The sequence below is a fragment of the Martes martes genome (genome assembly GCF_963455335.1).
Source record: "Martes martes genome assembly, chromosome: 1".
NCBI lineage: Eukaryota > Metazoa > Chordata > Mammalia > Carnivora > Mustelidae > Martes > Martes martes.
In genome coordinates, this window is record NC_137888.1 from 199,072,700 (window position 1) to 199,091,033 (window position 18,334).

The following is an 18,334-nucleotide window of genomic DNA, read 5'->3' on the forward strand; positions in this document are numbered from 1 at the left end:
TCAAAGGTCCTAGGAGGTGGGGTCCCAGTGAGAAAGGGTGTTCCTCTTAATCACACCACGTGTCACCACTGCTACCCACCACAACTATGCCGGTCTCATCTACCCAGCTCCAGCAAGGCTAGGAGGGTTCTGGGAGGTGTGGCAGGAGGTCTTGAACTGCAGAACCAGACACCAGGGAGAAGGGCACAGACCCAATGCCAAAAAGGTAGGGTCTTGATGTCCAGTTCTAGCAGCCCCACACCTCCCTGAAACTCCCAGCCCCTCCTCTCCAAGGCCCACTATGCCTATGTGCACTATGTCCTGAAACACCAACTGTGTACACTGGCCTGTTTGTGCCCACAACCCCTGCACTGGGCCCAGGCTTCCAGTGGGGAATGTGGCCGGACCAGTCCCTGGACAGGAATAGGAGGTCCCCCGGGGACCCTTAGGGCCTCTCCCCTGGGTCCCTCCGTCTCTCAGGACATCAAGGACAGGTCAGGGTGACTGGTCAAACAAGCTCTTAAGGCCACATAGCACCCCCCTCCCCACCTTCATCAGCTCTCCTGTCTGCTCAGAAATAAAATAATTCGGAGTTGTATGTCCTACAAAGACAATTGAGCAACGTGACAGCGACTGGGAGCATAATGACCTTATGCTGTGATGGGGGGAAGTGAGCCCCAAGGGAGGAAACCGTATATGCAAAGACCTGTATTAGAGGAGTAGAGAGAAGCTAGCGAAGAGAGGAGGTGGGTCGGCCTCCGGGTCTGGAGGATTTTGGACTGGGGTATGGCCAACCTGGTTTCGGTGCGTGGTGCGTGCGTCTGGCAGGAGGGACTCGGTGGGGAGGGGTCACGCGGCCTGCAGACACCAAGAAGACCGGCCCCCACGGGCGCCTCCAAGTGTTGGATCAGCGAGATGCAACGATGGGACTATGCCACCGTTAGTAGGTCAGGACCCACTCTCCCGGCGTGGCGGCGACGCTCGGGACTAGAGCGCAGGGTGCACGCTCTGCCGTTGGGCTGCGGGCTGAGCGCTCCTTCCGGAGGTCGAACGGATCGCAGCACCCGGGCTTGAGTGGAGGACCAGGCGGGAGAAGCTGGGGTGGGGTTCACCGGGCGGGTACGGAGCGGGGGCTCAGAGGCTCGGAGTCTTAGGGGTCCGGACCCGACCGGAGCCTAACTCGAGCCGCGCCCGGCCGCGCCGCGCCGCTTGGAGCCGCCAGGGGGCGCCGCGATCCGCGCGGGGGCCGCCCCCCTCCCGAGGCGGGGCTGCGGCGGGCGGGCGGGTGCGCGCACGCGTCGTGTGTCACGGGCCGGGGCGGGGCGATCGCGGCGCTCCGGGCCTGGCGTCCTGGTTCCGCAGCCCCCGCCGCCTCCACTGCCCCGGCGCGGCCCGGCCCGGCCCCATGTATCGTGCGCTCTACGCGTTCCGCTCGGCGGAGCCCAACGCGCTGGCGTTCGCCGCGGGGGAGACCTTCCTGGTGTTGGAGCGCAGCAGCGCGCACTGGTGGCTGGCGGCGCGGGCGCGCAGTGGCGAGACCGGCTACGTGCCGCCCGCCTACCTGCGCCGCCTGCAGGTAAGTGTTCCCTTCCCCGCCCCGGCCTCCGCGGTCCCCCGACTGGGCCCCATCACAGGCTCTCGGTACCCATCCCGGAGCCCCAGCCCCGCCGGGACCTCCCGCAGATAGGGAGTTTGAGCACCTGACCCTGAGACCCCAGACTCACGAAGACTGGGACCCCAAGAGCCCGCACCCCCACAAAAGACCAGGCCCTTGACAGCCAACTCTGAGGACTCCAGACCTGCAAGCCTAACTCTGGGACTGAGACTCCTTGGGATCCCAGACCCACTGAGACCCAATATCTGAAGCTCCATCTGAGTAGAATTCAAGACTCAGTCTTGAGATTCCTCTACCGCCGAATTCTGATCAGTTCCCCGGATGCCTGAAACCTCAGACCCATAATCAGTCCTTTCCCTGGATCCGCCGGGTCCCACACTCTTGCCTCCCACCCTCAGACCCCCAGCTGGAGCCACTGCCTTCACCACTGAGACCCGGGCCACCCTGGACACCACCTGTTTCCTCAACCATCCTCTATGTCCTCACTTCTCCACTGACCTCCTGAAGCCCCTGGATGACCCGCCAAACCTCCAAGCCTTGAGACGTCTGTGGCTTTTGCTCTTCCGTATTCACCCACCCCCTAAGCTCTTCTTCAGACCACCCCCAACCCTCTAGGAACCAAAGATCTCAGCCCCTGTTGGCACTCCCTGGCACTACTCTCCCCAACACCCCTCCTCCCCCATCACAAGCTTCAGGCCCTGACTTTTCAGACTAATTCTCTCGGAAATTGAAAAGTCCCATCTCTCCTTGTCTGCAGCTTGGGGTGGGAGCCTTTCCCATTGTGAGGAAGTGAGATCTCTTCACGGCTTCCCCTGGTCTGACTATGGCCCTGTTTCCTTCCAGTGGAGGCCGCATCTCCAGTTCCTGTTTCCCCAAGAATAGTCCTGCTGTGGGGGCTGGGGTGTAAGTGTCTCCAGCTGGTCTATTCTGACCTCAGGGGAAAGGAGGGCCTGGAGCCTCCAAGCCTGGCCTGTGCCAGACACCCCCGCCCCATCCTAGTCCCTAGTCTTTAGGAAACATCCTGTCCCAGCCCAGTTCAGGACAGAAATAACAGGATAAATTTGGAGATGTCATCTGGTCTTACCAGAGGGGATGGGCCCTGGGCCTTGGACCCTCAGCTTGCTACCATCTAGGAGTGCCTGGGGTGTGACTGGGGCCCTGGACACTAGGGCTGCTGGCTTCGGAGGGAGTGTGTCAGACCCAGCCTCTCTGGGGTTGGGGGCTTGTTGGAAGCCTCTTTAAGAGCCTGTGAAGATCCTTTTCAGGGCTAGTGGGGCTTGGGGCTTGGGGCTTGGCAGGGGCAGGGAGGCTCCCATCACCTCGTCTCTTTCTGCATATCTCCCTGTCTCTGTCTCCCTAACTCTGTCTGTGTCTTCCATTCCGACTCTCTGCCTTTCTCTGTCTCTGGCTCTCAATTTCTTTCTGCGTTGTCTCCCTCTGCCTGTCTCTCCCTCTCCCTCTTCTCCCTCGTCCTCCCTCCCTCCCTCCCTCTCCCCCCTTCTCTCTCTTTCTTGTTTTCTATGGATATGTGTTTCTTTTTTCTGTCCCCCTTTCTGTCTGCTGTCTCCCTGCATTCTGGCATTCCCCGTGCTACCTGGAGGGCTTTGCTGACCTCTGTATCCATCTGTCCGTCCCCGTCAGGGACGCTTCTTCGACCCTGCTCTGAGTGACGTCACCTCAATTCGGAGACCTCCATGTACCCTGATGGACCATGATGGACAGGGGAAGGGTGGAGGTGGATGGTCCCACAGCTGCCACCCCCTACTCTTCACACCATGCCAGTCTGGCTAGGCAGATTAGACCCCCGAGTTGCTGGGTCTGGCAGCATGGAAATCTGGGCCAGGGGCCAGGCCCCTCTCTTATGTCCATCCTTTGCTACAAACACAGACTGCTGGTTCCCAGGGCAAGACTGGAAGATTCCTGGAATCACTTGGGGGTATGAGGGCTAGAAGCAGGAATGGAGAGAGGAGATCCCTTTGGCCCATCCTCAGCTGGTCCCTCAGGCCCATCCCCGGGGTCTGCAGAAGGCTCTGTGAGGACAGGGCTATTCTGGAATGTGACCTTGGTTTGAAGAAGGATCAGCAAGATCCAGAGTGATTTGTTAAGGGTTCCAGACACTAGAGGCTCCCTGCTTGGCATGTTAGCCTGGGCTCTGAGCCAAGCCTGGGGATAGACTAGGTATGTACTCATGGTCTCAAGCTGGGGGTCCCTGGGCTGTGTTTTTGCTCTAGACCCCTGGTGTTCGGAGACAGCTGGGAGCCTCACTATGGGGCCTGACTGGGACCCCCACATGTAAAGCAGCAGCATGGGGCCACCCTGTGCCCCAGCTCCCTGAGTGACACAGTTTTTGAGAGCCTTAACTTCATATTCTCCTTTAGCTTTCTGTGCTTCTGTCTATCATTCCAGGCTTTCGCTGTAATGGGGCTCCATCCTGGGCTCACCCTCCCTAGGTCCCCAGGTCTAACTGCTCACCCTTGCTCCCACCCAGGGCCTGGAGCAGGATGTCCTCCAAGCGATTGACCGGGCCATTGAGGCCGTGCACAATGCAGCCATGCGGGATGGTGGCAAGTACAGCCTGGAGCAGCGCGGAGTCCTTCAGTGAGTGTGGGGGAGGGGAGGAGGACGGCCCCCTCCACCTCCCTGCCGCCCCCCCCCCCCAGCATGGTAGGGTGGGGGTCCTTCAGTGAGTGCTGGGGATGTCTGGAAGGCAGAGTGGGGTGAAGCAGGAAGGAGGTGGGAGCAGCCTGGGCTGGGAGGGGCCCCCGCTGCATCCCACAGGGAGCATGTGAGAACTTGGGGAGTTTTAAGGTCACTCGCCCAGTGATTTCCCTGCCCCTCCATCAGGAAGCTGATCCACCACCGGAAAGAGACCCTGTCCCGCAGAGGCCCCTCTGCCTCCAGTCCCTCGGCTATGACCCCGTCCACCAGTGACCACCATTTGGATGCTGCTGCCGCCAGGCAGCCCAATGGAATGTGTCGAGCTGGGTTCGAACGGCAGCACAGCCTGCCCAGCTCCGAGTATCTCGGGGCAGACGGAGGCCTCTACCAGGTATGCGGTGAGGGAACCCTGGGGAAGGGAGGTGGGTGGAGCTTCAGTCTGGGTCCAGAGGCTCCAAGAGTCCACTCGGGTCTGGGATGCAGAGCCGTAGCCCAGCCCATGCCAAGAGCCCAGGGCCCCCACCAGGCCGGTACCCGAGTTAGCAGCCTGCCCTCCCAGATCCCGCTTCTGTCCTCCCAGATCCCACCACAGCCTCGCCGAGCAGCTCCCACCACGCCACCCCCACCGGTGAAGCGCAGAGACCGGGAGGCCCTGATGGCCCCAGGAAGTGGTGAGAAGGCAGGGTTGGGGCAGTTGGTAGGGGTGGGCACACTGTGCTTGGAACGGCCGTTCTGCTTGTGTCAGAAAGTTAGGGGTTCTGGGCTCGGCGGGGTGGGTCTGGCAGAGAAACCAGGCCCTGTGCTGGGAAGGCTGGGGCTCAGGGCCTGGAGGGGTAAGGGACCCAGGGGGGCTGTCCCAGCACAGCATCCGCTCTCTGCCCACAGGCGGCCGCAACACCGCGCCCTCCGGGGGCAGCTCTGTGTCCAGCGGCTCCTCAGTCAGCAGCACCTCCCTTGACACGCTCTGTACCGGCTCTAGCTCGTCGGAGCTGGGCCCCAGCTGCTCGCCCACGCCCCCGCCTGTGCCGCGCCGAGGCACCCATACCACTGTGTCCCAAGCGCAGCCCCCTCCCTCCAAGGCGCCAGCCCCCGAGCCCCCTACAGAGGAGGTGGCAGTTGATACGGCCTCAGCCCCCGATGAACTGGAGGCCCTGGGTGCCCTGAGCCTGGGGACCACTGACGAGAAGGCGGTAGCTGAGCCTGCCGTGCCCAGGACCATCGGGGCAGAGCTGATGGAGCTCGTGCGGAGAAACACCGGCCTGAGCCACGAGCTCTGCCGCGTGGCCATTGGCGTCGTGGTGGGTCACATCCAGGCCTCCGTACCAGCCAGCTCGCCTGTCATGGAGCAGGTCCTCCTCTCGCTGGTAGAGGGCAAGGTGAGGGTGGGCAGCTGGGCCCAGGGCCTCCCCGTCCTCGGGCCGCCCTGCCTCCCCCGCCCCATCCCTGCCCTCACCCTTGCGTCCACCCTCGACTTGACGGGCATGTGCTGAGCTCTGGCTCGGCCTTCATTGTGCCAGGTGCTGGTGACCTTTGAACTGGTCCCTAGAGGGGAAAGGGAGAAAGGGAGGGAGAGCATTCTGGGCAGAGGCTCAGGCTGGACAAGGGCCATGAGGCAGGACCACACTTGGCTCGTGGGCGGAAGCGAAACAAGGCCAGCATGGCTGTAACATGCGGAGCAAGGGAACAGGCAGTGTGGGAGAAGGTGCAATTTGGAGCAGGTGACAGATGAGGCCAGATGTGAGTGGCCCAGAGTCTTCTCTGGCTGCAGGGGGAGAGTGGGCAGAGGGCATGGGAGAGGAGAGTGCCTTGCTGGCCTTGGCAGTGGGGAGGAGCGGGTGCTTCGAGAGCCGTGGTGGAGGCCTTGGTGCTGACGCAGGTGTGAGTCAGGTGCGTGGGTGTCGTGGGGCCCGTGGGAGCCTTTGCCAAGGTTGGGGCACTGATCAGGAAGCAGGATTGGAGGGTAGCGAACCATCTCTGTATGGAGACCAGATGGGCCCAAGGTCCCTCCTTAGAGCCCCAGGATCCAGCAGCTGTGGGCAGGCGCAGGGGCAGGGGCTGGAGCAGCAAGTCAGCAGGGTCGTCTGTGCTGGGCACAGCCGGTGCTTGTCAGACAGGAAGCACCAGGAGACAGAAGGTGGGGAGACAAGGCCTGGTGGCGTGTTGTGCGGCATCTCAGTCACATTCAGGCAGTGGCAGAGTCGGGAGCCTCCCACACGAAGATGTTTACGCAGGGCTGGGATGAGAGGCAGGCTGTTGGAGGGCACCCCGCACATGTGTCTCATGCAGAATCTGGTCCCAGCAGGTCATCAAGACTGGGGGCGATGGAGGTACTTGCAGAGGGGGTATGGGACTGGGGTGCTGCCCTTGGGAGTTTCGGTGTTGAGGTGTAGGTCATTGGAGCAGGTGTTTAGTGGGAGCTTGAGGCAGGGTGGGGGAAGGACAAAAGAGAACCAGGGGCTGGTACCCTCCCAGGCTTTGGGAGGACACGAACCAGGGGCAGCTCTGAGAGGGGAGGCAGGGACACTTGCCTGATGTTGGCCTGGAGCTCATGCCTGCGACATCCTCAGGGTCTGGGTCAACTTCCCAGCTTTGGGGGCTTCCTGGAGATGGGGATGAGCCAGGAGTGTGCTGAACCCTGCCTCCTTCTCTCCCCAACCCAGGACCTGAGCACTGCCCTGCCCTCAGGGCAGGTCTGCCACGACCAGCAGCGGCTGGAGGTGATCTTTGCAGACCTGGCTCGGCGGAAGGACGATGCCCAGCAGCGCAGCTGGGCCTTGTACGAGGACGAGGGAGTCATCCGCTGCTACCTGGAGGAGCTGCTGCACATCCTGGTGCGGGGTGGGGGCCCACGGGTGTCCTCCCCCCAGGGCTCAGGAGTCTCCCCTACGTGTACTCCGCTCCCTCGCGTGTGGCTGCGCGGCTCCCGCTGAGTCTGTTGCGCTTCCTCCTCCCCGCAGACTGACGCGGACCCTGAAGTTTGCAAGAAAATGTGCAAGAGAAATGAGTTCGAGTCTGTTCTGGCCTTGGTGGCCTACTACCAAATGGTGTGTGTGAGGCAGGGGGGCGGGGCGTGGAGGCACCGGGCGGACGTGCGGCTTCCGGGCACTGAGCGCACGGGGTCTCCTGCCAGGAGCACCGGGCGTCCCTGCGGCTGCTGCTCCTCAAGTGCTTCGGCGCCATGTGCGGCCTGGACGCGGCCATCATCTCCACACTTGTGTCGTCCGTGCTGCCTGTGGAGCTGGCGCGGGACATGCAGACTGACACGCAGGGTGAGGCGAGGGGGAGCCGCCTGCCCCGTGGGGGGTCCCCACCAGCCCAAGAGGCTCTCACCGCCTGCCTTGCCCTCCAGATCACCAGAAGCTCTGCTACTCTGCCCTCATCCTGGCCATGGTGTTCTCCATGGGGGAGGCAGTGCCCTACGCACACTACGGTAAGTGGGCAGCTCCCCGACTGCTGGGAGCCCGAGGGTCTGGGGACCCCCTGCTCCGGGGCTGACAGGAACCCAGGGGGCAGGGACCGGGGGCTCAGATTGTGTGCGCTCCTCCCCCAGAGCACCTGGGCACGCCCTTCGCCCAGTTCCTGCTGAGCATCGTGGAGGACGGGCTGCCCCTGGACACCACTGAGCAGCTGCCGGATCTCTGCATGAACTTGCTTCTGGCTCTCAACTTGCACCTGCCAGGTGGGGGGTGGTGGCTGGGGATGGGAAGGCAGCGGGAAGGGGAGGGCAGGTCGTGGCCGGCGGGGGGGTAGGGGCTCTCCTCACTTGGTGCCCGTGCACTGGTCTATACCCATGTCCTTCCTCAGCCCCGGACCAGAATGTCATCATGACCGCTCTGAGCAAACACTCCAACGTCAAGATCTTCTCTGAGAAGCTGCTGTTGCTGCTGAACAGAGGGGGTGAGGGCCGGGGGATCGGTGTGACACCACTGCCCTGTCATTTGCCTCCGTGACCCCCGTCACTCCCTGCGGTCCCTGGGCTGCCTCCTTCACCCCCCGCAATGACCGTCCTGATCCCTTCTCCCCCTGCCTCCTAGATGACCCCGTGCGCATCTTCAAACACGAGCCGCAGCCGCCACACTCCATCCTCAAGTTCCTGCAGGACGTGTTCGCCAGCCCCGCCACGGCCGCCATCTTCTACCACACGGACATGATGGCGCTCATCGACATCACCGTGCGCCACATCGCGGACCTGTCGCCTGGAGACAAGGTGCCCGGAGGTGGCTGTAGCGGGGGTGGGAGCTGTGTAGAGGCTGAAATGGAATGAAGCGGGGGACAGGCCACAGAACGGAGTCGGGGGATGGGGTGCAGCCGGAGCCAGGCCAGTGTGGGGGCCGCTCAGGAACCATGGCGGGTGTGCCCAGACCCAAAGGAGCCCCAGTGAGCCGATGTGGGCCAGCTGCCCGGACAGAGCTGGGGTGGAGGAAGCCGGGGGGTCAGGCAGGAGGAGGGGGCATTTCCACAAGGCCTCAGAGGCTGCTGCAGGAGCTCATGATCTCAGAGGAGGGGATGTGACCTGACTGACACCCCAGATGTCGCGTAGACTGTATGAGAGCTCAGGGGTGGTGGGAAGCTTGCAAGGAAGCAGCCATGGTTGTCAGGGTGGCCTGCGTGGGCGGTGAGAGGCCATGGCCACGGGGACGAGGTCAGGTTTGTGAATCAGAGGTGAGTGCCAGGGCCTGCCATCCAGAGTGTGATTGCGGTTGGAATTGCCCCCCAGAGGCTGGAGGTGACTGACAAGCAGTATCCGCAGAGTGGAGGGAAGAGGGTCCGAATGGAACGTGTAAGAGAGCATTTGAAGTTGGAGGAAAGTCGGGGGTGGACATTGGAAGCTGTAAGCGGAGACAACTCCTGTGAGTTTGTCTGTGAAGGGAGCAGAAGAGCGGAGGGCCGCTGGAGGGAGATGGGTCAGGAAGTGCTTTGTTTCTTTTTCTTTAAATTATTTATTTATTTGAGAGAGAGAGAATGAAAGAGCATGAGAGGGGAGAGGTCAGAGGGAGAAGCAGACTCCCCGCCCAGCAGGGAGCCCAATGTGGGACTCGATCCGGGGACTCCGAGATCATGACCTGAGCTGAAGGCACTTGCTTAACCAACTAACCCACCCAGGCGCCCCGGTCAAGAAGCGTTTTAAAGGCAGAAGTTGCTGGTGCAGGTTTCTGGGCCGGAGGGAATGATCCAGTAAGCATCAAGAAATGGCTGATGTGTTCAGGAGTGTGGGCCAGTGCAGGAGCCAAGTAGATCAGGCAGTGGGAGACGGCCCAGGCCTGTGTTGGGATGCCCCCCCAACCCCCCATTGGGAGCCAGGGCAGCTCATTCTGGCGGGGACGGGTGAGATGCGGGTGCTGGGAAGGGAGGACAAGAGCTTTCTGAAAGATCGCTAGTTTTCTCCATGGAGCACAAGGCCAGCTGTGTAGGCACTTTAGATCCGGAGAACTGGGAGAAGGTGGTGTGCAGTTGTCCTTAAGGGTGCGTGAATGTAGCAGAAGAGCGAGCCCGGAGTGCAGGGCCGTGCTGCACGTCTGTGTGAGCTTTATGGCAGGGAAGGAGGTTTGGGCCTGTGCAGGGCCTTGGGGCTGTCCACTGCTTAGATGCTGGGAGCGGATTTGCAGGTGCTACGGTCTGACTAGGCTTGCGGGGCACAGGGTAACGCTGCCTGAAAAAGTTACTCCTCTAAGCACAGGTCAGTGGTTAGAGGGTCAGTGGATTGTGTGTCTCAGTGAGGAGAAGGAGCACCTGGGCTGTCAGACTGGAGGGGCTGTTGAAGGTAGAGGTGGCTTATCAGAGAGGACACCTGTGTTTCTGGCCTGTGCGTTTAGGTGGACAGGTGTGCTCTTTAGTAAGAAAAAAACATGATCAAGTTAAAAAAGAAACAACGAGCAAGCCTGTTGTTTGGGGAAGATGGCGAAGGTCGTGAGTGTGACGGTGGACGTGTGCAGCAGAGGTCTCTCTGCGGGCTGCGGGAGACGAGAAGTGGGCAGTGGATGTTCTCACGTGGAGCTCACTGGACGGGTCTCGGCCAGAGGTGTGAACATGGTTCAGTATCTGAAGCTGTGGGTGTGAATGAGATCTTGAGTGAGAGGGGGGCGGAAATGAGCAGCAGGGGGCCTCTAACCGCACAGTAAAGATGGGCAGGAGCTGGCCGTTTGCCCTTGCCGTGTCTCCGAGCCAGGACTCCCATGTTGGCCCCGTTCTGGGACTGCCTGTGTCTGGGACGGTCCATCCATTCACTTGCTCGGCAGCTCTTGAGGGCCAGTTCTGGGCCAGGCACGGGGTGGGTGCTGGGGGTACGGCCTTGATCTTCAGTGCTATGAGCTGGTCCGTGGCCCCGGGGGCCCACATGGTGGCCTGTTCCTGTCCGGGGGCGGTGGCAGTGCCTCCCCTGGGTCCCTGAGCTCAGCCGCTCCTCCTGCAGCTGCGCGTGGAGTACCTGTCCCTGATGCACGCGGTGATCCGCTCCACGCCCTACCTGCAGCACCGCCACCGGCTCCCTGACTTGCAGGCCACCCTGCGGCGCATCCTGACCGAAGAGGAAGCCTCGCCCCAGGGCCAGATGGACCGCATGATTGTCCGAGAGATGTGCAAGGAGTTCCCCGTGCTGGGCGAGGACCCCAGCTAGCGCCTTCCTTCCCTCCCTCCCCTGCAGCCCTGGGCAGGGTGCAGGGGACACAGAGGCGTGGCCCTCAGAATGTTTTGCACAGACAGCGTGGGGCAGGTGGTGGTGGAAGGGACCTAAGCAGGGCCGCTGCCCAACCTGAAGTAGAGCCAATGCGAGGGGCCAAGTGCGGGATTGGGGACCACGCTCTGGGAGCTCTGCTGGGGCAGAGGGCCTGTGTGAGCTGAAGCCCCTCCGTCTCCTGGTAGGCTGCCTCTTCAGCATGCCCCCTCCCCTCAACACAGATGCACACTCAGAGTCCTGCTGCTGCCCCAGGCTGGCCCAGAGTCCCCGTCCCTGTCCTGCCTAGTCTGGGTCCTGGGCCTCAGCAAGCCATGTCCTTAGGGTAAGGGGAGGCGCCTTCCGCCAGCTCTGTTCTTTGCCTTAGCTTCACAGTGAGTGCTGCTCATATGCTCCCCCCTCCCCGTGGGGGTCGCTTTCCCTTGCTCCCACCCCAGAGGTCTTGGCCAAGCTGCTGCTTCGAGCACAGAATCTTAGTGACAGGCCATCTCTTCTGGAGCTCCACAGAAGAGCGTGATGGCACTGAGAAAGCCAATGAGAGTCTATTTTCTCTGTAAAAACAGACTGAAAAGCCATGTGTATTTTCCCGTGTGCTGCAGCTCACCTTCGGAAATAAATCACAGGCATCTGGAAACAGGCTGTGTGCTCAGCAACCCGGCATGATCCTGGGTTGGGGTGGGACAGGATGGGAAGGGGACGCTGGGGCCTCAGGACCTTGTCACTTGCTTGGCCTGACCTCTCCAGCATGGGGGAGTGGATGGTCCCTAATAGGCCTGTCCATCAAGGTCCCTTGAGCCCTGTTCAGCCTCTCTCCCCGAGTTCCCATTTCTCCCGGGCCACAGCTAAGCCAATGAGTGCCCCGCGGCCTGTTTGCAGGTGACTGCCCTCGAAGACCTCACTTCTCCCCTGGTGAAACCCTATCCCTCGTAGCTGTTCGCAGATGAAGTGGGCCCCACCGCAGCCTCCCAGCACGTGCAGGCCCTGCCTGGCTCTGTTCCCTTGCTCGTTTGTCAGTGGGTCCAACAAGATCCCCTCATTTTGCAGCCTCAGAGGTTCCATCCTAACAGTGGGGGCAAAAAGTTATTTCAGCAGGTGTGGGGTTGAGTTGGCATTACTGTTGGTGGACAGTTGGGGACCATCTGGCGAAAGCTTCATTTTCCTTGTGGGCTCCCAAGTTAACGAAGGCTCTCGCCACAAACGGGGGAGGGTCAGGAGCCCACAGGCAGACACCAGTCAGAAATGGTTTTCATTAGTTCCTTCCATTTTTCACCCAGGACGATCCTCATCCAACACTCCCACACATCCCGAATTATTGATACCGTGACTTTCGGTCACAGCTTTTCCTTCCTCGCTGGAATGCTGAAGGCCAAGGGCTGTTCCACTATTTTCCCCACAGGACTGTAATCCAGCAAGAAGCACCAAAGAGGCCGGGGCAAGGGGTGGGGTCCCCTGGACACAGGTCCTTGGGAATCTGAGGCAGGAACATGTGACCGTGAACTCACGGAAGCCAAGCCCAGGAGGCTGATGGGGGATGTCCCACCTTAAGTCTTGACTCTTGCTTAAGCACCTAAGCGCCCCTGCTGGACCAGAAGAGGGGCTGACAGTGCCCCCCAGTGGAACTGTGGGGCACAACCTGGTCACTCCTCTTCACCCTCGGGGGCCTTCTGCCTTGCCTTTCACATCCAGAGTCCATGGCCTTCCAGTCATGACTCCTTCCTCACTGGAGAGCTGAAAGCAGAGAACGATGGTGCTCCTTCCAAGAGAGGGTAATTCCGTGAAAAACACAGGTGTCTCAGGAAGCCGATGCAGGAACGTGCGACAGCCGCCATGCTTTGCTCTGTCCCCTATCGTGATGCGCACACTGACTTTGGAAGGGCAGGGCTGTGCTGCGCCCTCTGTCCCCATTCGGCCAGCTGTTATGAGCAGAGTATAACCCTGGGGCGGGGCAGGGGGGAGCCTGGTGTGTGTATGTGTAAGGGACACAAGAGTCCCCGTTGACAGTGTTAAATACTGGCCTCTGGCAGCAAACGTGCTCAGAGAGGACCCAGAGCTCTGCAACCCCCTCAGCAGACACCTTGATGGTGCTCTCCAAACACAAAATTACAACCATAAGGGGAAATGATGATTAGCCACAGAATTCCTCAGCAAGGGAAGTCTCCGCAAGAATGGAGTTGCGCTCTCTTTGGCTGCTTGGAAGGATGGTAAATGTGGGATGTGGTGAGGCCGGAGGGCAGAGAGAGACAACTAAGCCACTCAAATGGGAGTATTTGGTGGATGGAGCCGAGAAGAAAATCTCAAAGGAGATTATGAGGGGCAATGAGGGATGGGGGTTTGTGCTGAGCTCTCGGGTAGAAGTGGGTACACAGAGGTGCTGGCACCTTGCCTGTGGGATGAACCCCATGGACCACAGGCTACCCATGCATCAGGCAACTCCAGGGTAAGGCGTTGGGTGAAGATCACATGCCTGCTTAGTCCCCGAAAGGTACAGACACTCCAAACAGGTGAAAACCTTTTTTTCTCTTTCTCTCTCTCTCTCTCTTTTTTTAAAAAGATTTTATTTATTTATTTGACAGAGAGATCACAAGCAGGCAGAGAGGCAGGCAGAGAGAGATGGGGAAGCCGTCTCACTGCTGAGCAGAGAGCCCTATGCGGGGCTTGATCCCAGGACCCTGAGAACATGACCTGAGCCGAAAAGCAGAAGCTTTAACCCACTGAGCCACCCAGGCGCTCCTTTTTTTCTTGTTTTTATGGAAAAATAACATAACCACGAAAAGTGCAGTTTACAGAGAGTACCGCTGAATGAATTAGGAGAGAATGCTAGTACAACCACCACCTGAGTCATGAAATAGAATATCACCAGTCCCCAAAGCCCACTGGTGTGTGCCCCCTCTCCCTCACTGACACACGCGTCCTCCCTAGAGGGAATTACAGATAAGTTTCGCCTATATTTGCACTTGACATAAACGAAGCCATACAGTATAAACTCTTAGTCTGGCTTCTTCATTTACCATTAAGTTTCTGAGATTTGTCTGTGTCCTAGTATGTGGTTGCAGTGTGTTCACCCCCAAAGTGGTGTGGGATGTACCCTCCGTTACTCACTGCTGACGACCTCTCAGTTTCCAGTTCTTACCTATTACGAATAGTGTTGTCAGGGACGTTGTTACCCAGGTTTGCACATGCGCATTATATTGGGGGTATATTCTCATGAGTGGAACTGCAGGCTCAAAAGCCCACACTCCAAACAGTTTTGCAAAGTAGCTGTACCAATGTATGCCCCCCTCCAGTCATGCTGAGTTCCAGGTCCTCTGTCTCGTTCCCAAAACGGTATTGTCAGCCTTTTCTTTCTTTTTTTTTTTTTTTTAAGTCATTCCAGTACGCCCTCATAGTACTTGCTTTTAAACTTGCATTTCCCTGATGGCTAAAGAGATTGAGCACCTTTTCACTGGTTTACTGGCTATTTGGATAATTTGTGAACCCGTTCAAATCTCTTGCCCATTCATTTGCTAGGTTGTCTCTCTTTTGTTGATTTGTGGTATGTCTGTGACGTAGGAGTCCTTGGGTTGTCTATCTTGCAATATCTGCTCCCATCCTCAATGTTGTCTTTTGCTGAAAAGATGTTCTTAGTTGTAAGAGTTGTAAGTATTTCCAGGAATTTGTTTGTAGTTAGTGCATTTTGTATCTTGTTAATAAATCTTTGCTTAAAGTATGAAGCTCTTCTGTGTTGTCTTCTAAAAGCTGTGTTCTCTTTCCTGTCATATTTAAGTGTCAAATCTATCTGGAATTGAGTATATGGTAGTATGAAGTAGGGTTCTCATTTAACTTCTACATGGATATCCAACTGAGCTGGCGCCATTTTTCGAAAGACCCATTTTTTCCTTCATGTTGACTCTTAAGAGCCACCCTCGTCAAAATTCAATTCTCTACAAATCTTTAGGCCCGTCTTCTGGATTATGTTCTAGCAGTCCCTGCTCTGGGACCATAGTCTTGCTTTCTGTAGCTTCCCAGTAGAGGAAGGTGTCCTCCTTTGGTTTTCAAGACTGTCTTGGGTATTCCTGGCCCTCATTTTAGAACCTAGTTTATCAGTCTACACACACACACACACACACACACACACACACACACTTACCGGGATTTTATTGGAGTTGCATTAAATCCATATGTCAGTGTCAATTTTAGAAGCAATGGCATCTTTACAGTATTGAATCTTCCAATCTTTGAACACAGCTCTTCACTCCATTTATGTCTTTATTTCTTTCAGTAATGTGTGTGAGTGTGTGTGTGTGTGTGTGTGTAAAAGAGTCATTACATAACTTTGATTAGCTTTATTCCTGGCATTTTGTTACTCGATGCTCTTGTAAATGGCATATTTTTAAAATTTTTATTTTCTGTTGCTAATATATAGAAATTACAACTGATTTTCATTTTTATTTATATTAAAGATTTTTTAAAGATTATTTATTTATTTGAGAGAGAGATAGACCACAAGTAGGCAGAGAGGCAGGCAGAGAGAGAGAGGAAAGCAGGCTCCCCGCTGAGCAGAGAGCCCGATGTGGGGCTCGATCCCAGGACCCTGAGATCATGACCTTAGCCCAAGGCAGAGGCTCAACCCACTGAGCCACCCAGGTTCCCTAAAGATTTTATTTTTAGGTAATCTCTACACTTAGTGTGGGACTCAAACTCACAACCCCAAGACCAAGAGTTTCACGCTCCACCAACTGAGCCAGCCAGGTGCCCTGCAACTGATATTTATATATTGATCTTGTGTTCAAGAACTTTTCTAAGCTTACTCTGATAACTTATCTATAAGTTCTTTTAAATTTCTCACACACACAGCCCTATTACCTGTGCATAAGTTTTACTTTTTCCTTTCTAATCCTCTAATCTTCATACCTTTTTATTATTTTTTCTGCCTTAACAGCACTGGCTATGCCCTCCGATATAACATTGAGATTTGTGGTTATGAATGTAAAATGTTTTTCTCTTGTAATGTTCTGCTGCTCCAGAGGTGAGGAATACACAGTTAGTCTATTTTTTTTTAAAGATTTTATTTATTTATTTGACAGAGATCACAAGCAGGCAGAGAGGCAGGCAGAGAGACAGAGGTGGAAGCAGGCTCCCTGCTGAGCAGAGAGCCCAATGCGGGGCTCGATCCCAGGACCCTGGGATCATGACCTGAGCTGAAGGCAGAGGCTTTAACCCACTGAGCCACCCAGGCGCCCCACAGTTAGTCTATTTTTTTTTTTTAAAGATTTTATTTATTTATTTATTTGTCAGAAAGAGAGAGAGAGAAAACACATAAGCAGGCAGAGAGACAGGCAGAGGCAGAGAGAGAGGCAGGCTCCCTGCCAAGCAAGGAGCCCAACATGGGACTCGATCCCAGGACCCTGGGATCATGACCTGAGCCGAAGGCAGCAGCTTAACCCACTGAGTCACCCAGGCGTCCCACAGTTAGTCTATTTTAAGTGGGGTTAGATTTTAGCTCATGTTTGTCTAAGAAAAGCAGGGCAGATGAGTTGTTATAACACGGGATTCTATAAAGCTAATGGTAAAGGGTAAGGAACAGGGGAGGTGAGAAATGATGGACTGGAGATCTCAATGAGATCAAAGAACTATTGGATAATTAGCTGGATGGGTTGGCCAGGTCTTCCAGCTTTCTCTTCCAGCAAGGTACCTGACTGAGGTGAAGGAGAGGGCAAACACAGGGTAGAAGGAAAAGGCAGGATGTGAGAGGCCAACATGTCCTAGAGAGCAGTTTCTGCAAAGCCTTCGCCCTCTGGTCTTCTGGGCTATTCTCCATCTATCCCACAGCAGCCTCAAACCCAGGCTTCTGAGCCCCAGGTGGACCCTCTAGCTTAGAGTTGAAAAGAAGAGACAGAGGATGAACCGCAGGGATCTTGCTATGTTGCTAGGAGGTAGGGCAGGTCTGGAGTTGAAGGGAGAAACTATCAGAAGTAGTTGGTTTCCGTCTTTACAGGACGCAGTAGAAGCTGCCACGGGGGTGGTGGCGGATAGAGGTGAGGAGCGGGAGGCCTCCACGGTACAGCAGCCAGAGAGAGGACTGCAGTGGAGGGAGGAACAGCAGGAAGCGACAGGGATAGCCACCGCAGTCACACCGCGTGTCAGAGGTATTAAGAAGTGTAGGTCTTGGGGCGCCTGGGTGGCTCACTGTGTTAAGCCTCTGCCTTCGGCTCAGGTCATGATCTCAGGGTCCTGGGATGGAGCCCCACATCGGGCTCTCTGCTCAGCAGGGAGCCTGTTTCTACCTCTCTCTCTCTCTGCCTGCCTCTCTACTTGTGATCTCTCTCTGTGTGTCAAATAAATAAATAAAATCTTAAAAAAAAAAAAAAAAGTCTAGGTCTTGCTCTCCACGGGAGGATCCGCTGAAGCCACTGCTAGCCCTAGTGAAGACAGCAGAGTTTGATCTGCCTCGGCAGGCGGTTCCTTTACACCTCTGCACATTTGACCACTTAGCCTCCAAGACCTAGGATGAGCGCTCCTCCTTCCCTCGCAGCTGCGGACTTCCTCTCGGTTATTCGGGCTCTGCTCTAGCGGGAAGCCGTCCCAGATCGCTAAGTTGGCGGAGGCATCTCCTCCGGGACCCTAGCACCCTACCCCGTACGTTCCGCCTGCCTCCCTCCTTTGTTAGTGTAAAGTTCCGTGCCCTGTACTCGCTAGATTGTGTACCCGGAGGGCGAACATGCAACCAAAACCTCATCCCCGGCCTCGCTCCTCCAGCCCCTGCGAGGTCTGGGCCCCCATCCAACCGAGTTCCGCCTTCAGCGACCAAGCAGACGCTCCACCCTCACGCCCAGTGGAACCCAGACTGCACACCCGGCGCGGAGATCCGACCTTAAGGGGGTCCTCAGATTCTGGAGCCCACCAGCCGGCTCTCCGTAGGTAGAAAGGCCGCTCAGGAGGTGGAGCCCACGGGAGCCCCACCTCCCGGAAGCGAAGAAGTCAGGGGCCAAAGAATGTGCGGTTTGATTGGTTGATGATGATGTCATAGGTACCGTCGTAGTGGGTCGGATGCCTCAGCCAGGAGTTTCCCGTTAGTTCCTAGTAGGAGCCGCGCCCCTTGGAACGTTCTGGGATCCAGCCCTAAACCCCTCCTCGGTCCTGGGACGCCCGCGCCCTTCACACACGACGCTGCAGAGCGTTGCCGCTGTTGCCTCTGCCGGCGGGACCGTAGAGAGCCTCCAGGATTATCTCTTCCGGCCAACCTGGAAGCCACAGAACCCTCCCCTCAGACAATGAGTCCGCCGTCGGAGGCGGAGCCTCCCATTGTGCCAATAGTTCTCACCCAACCTGATGTCGTATTCTGTGACGTCCATTTGGTTGTATGTGTCCATTGGTCAGCTGGGACCGATTGGCGTCGGAGTTGCTCAGCGCTGGGAGTACTGTATTGAATCGTG

The 18,334-nt window shown here is 57.4% G+C and overlaps 1 protein-coding gene across 1 annotated transcript; it reads left to right on the forward strand.

Annotated features, from left to right (window-relative positions):
- The first annotated feature begins 1,294 nt into the window (after window positions 1-1,294).
- On the forward strand, window positions 1,295-11,556 carry NCKIPSD (NCK interacting protein with SH3 domain). Its single transcript, XM_080803349.1, has 13 exons — window positions 1,295-1,555; window positions 4,083-4,192; window positions 4,439-4,643; window positions 4,833-4,923; window positions 5,138-5,628; window positions 6,913-7,083; window positions 7,210-7,296; window positions 7,383-7,521; window positions 7,602-7,682; window positions 7,803-7,931; window positions 8,057-8,149; window positions 8,287-8,459; window positions 10,662-11,556. The coding sequence occupies exons 1-13, from the start codon at window positions 1,385-1,387 to the stop codon at window positions 10,863-10,865; spliced, it is 2,145 nt and encodes a 714-aa protein (XP_080659475.1). The 5' UTR covers window positions 1,295-1,384; the 3' UTR covers window positions 10,866-11,556.
- Window positions 11,557-18,334: the final 6,778 nt, after the last annotated feature.

Coding starts and splice junctions, on each gene's coding strand:
- NCKIPSD (XM_080803349.1), top strand. CDS start 1,385: ATGTATCGTGCGCTCTACGCGTTCCGCTCGGCGGAGCCCAACGCGCTG. Junction 1,556..4,082: donor CCTACCTGCGCCGCCTGCAG/GTAAGTGTTCCC, acceptor GCTCCCACCCAG/GGCCTGGAGCAGGATGTCCT. Junction 7,683..7,802: donor AGTGCCCTACGCACACTACG/GTAAGTGGGCAG, acceptor CTCCTCCCCCAG/AGCACCTGGGCACGCCCTTC.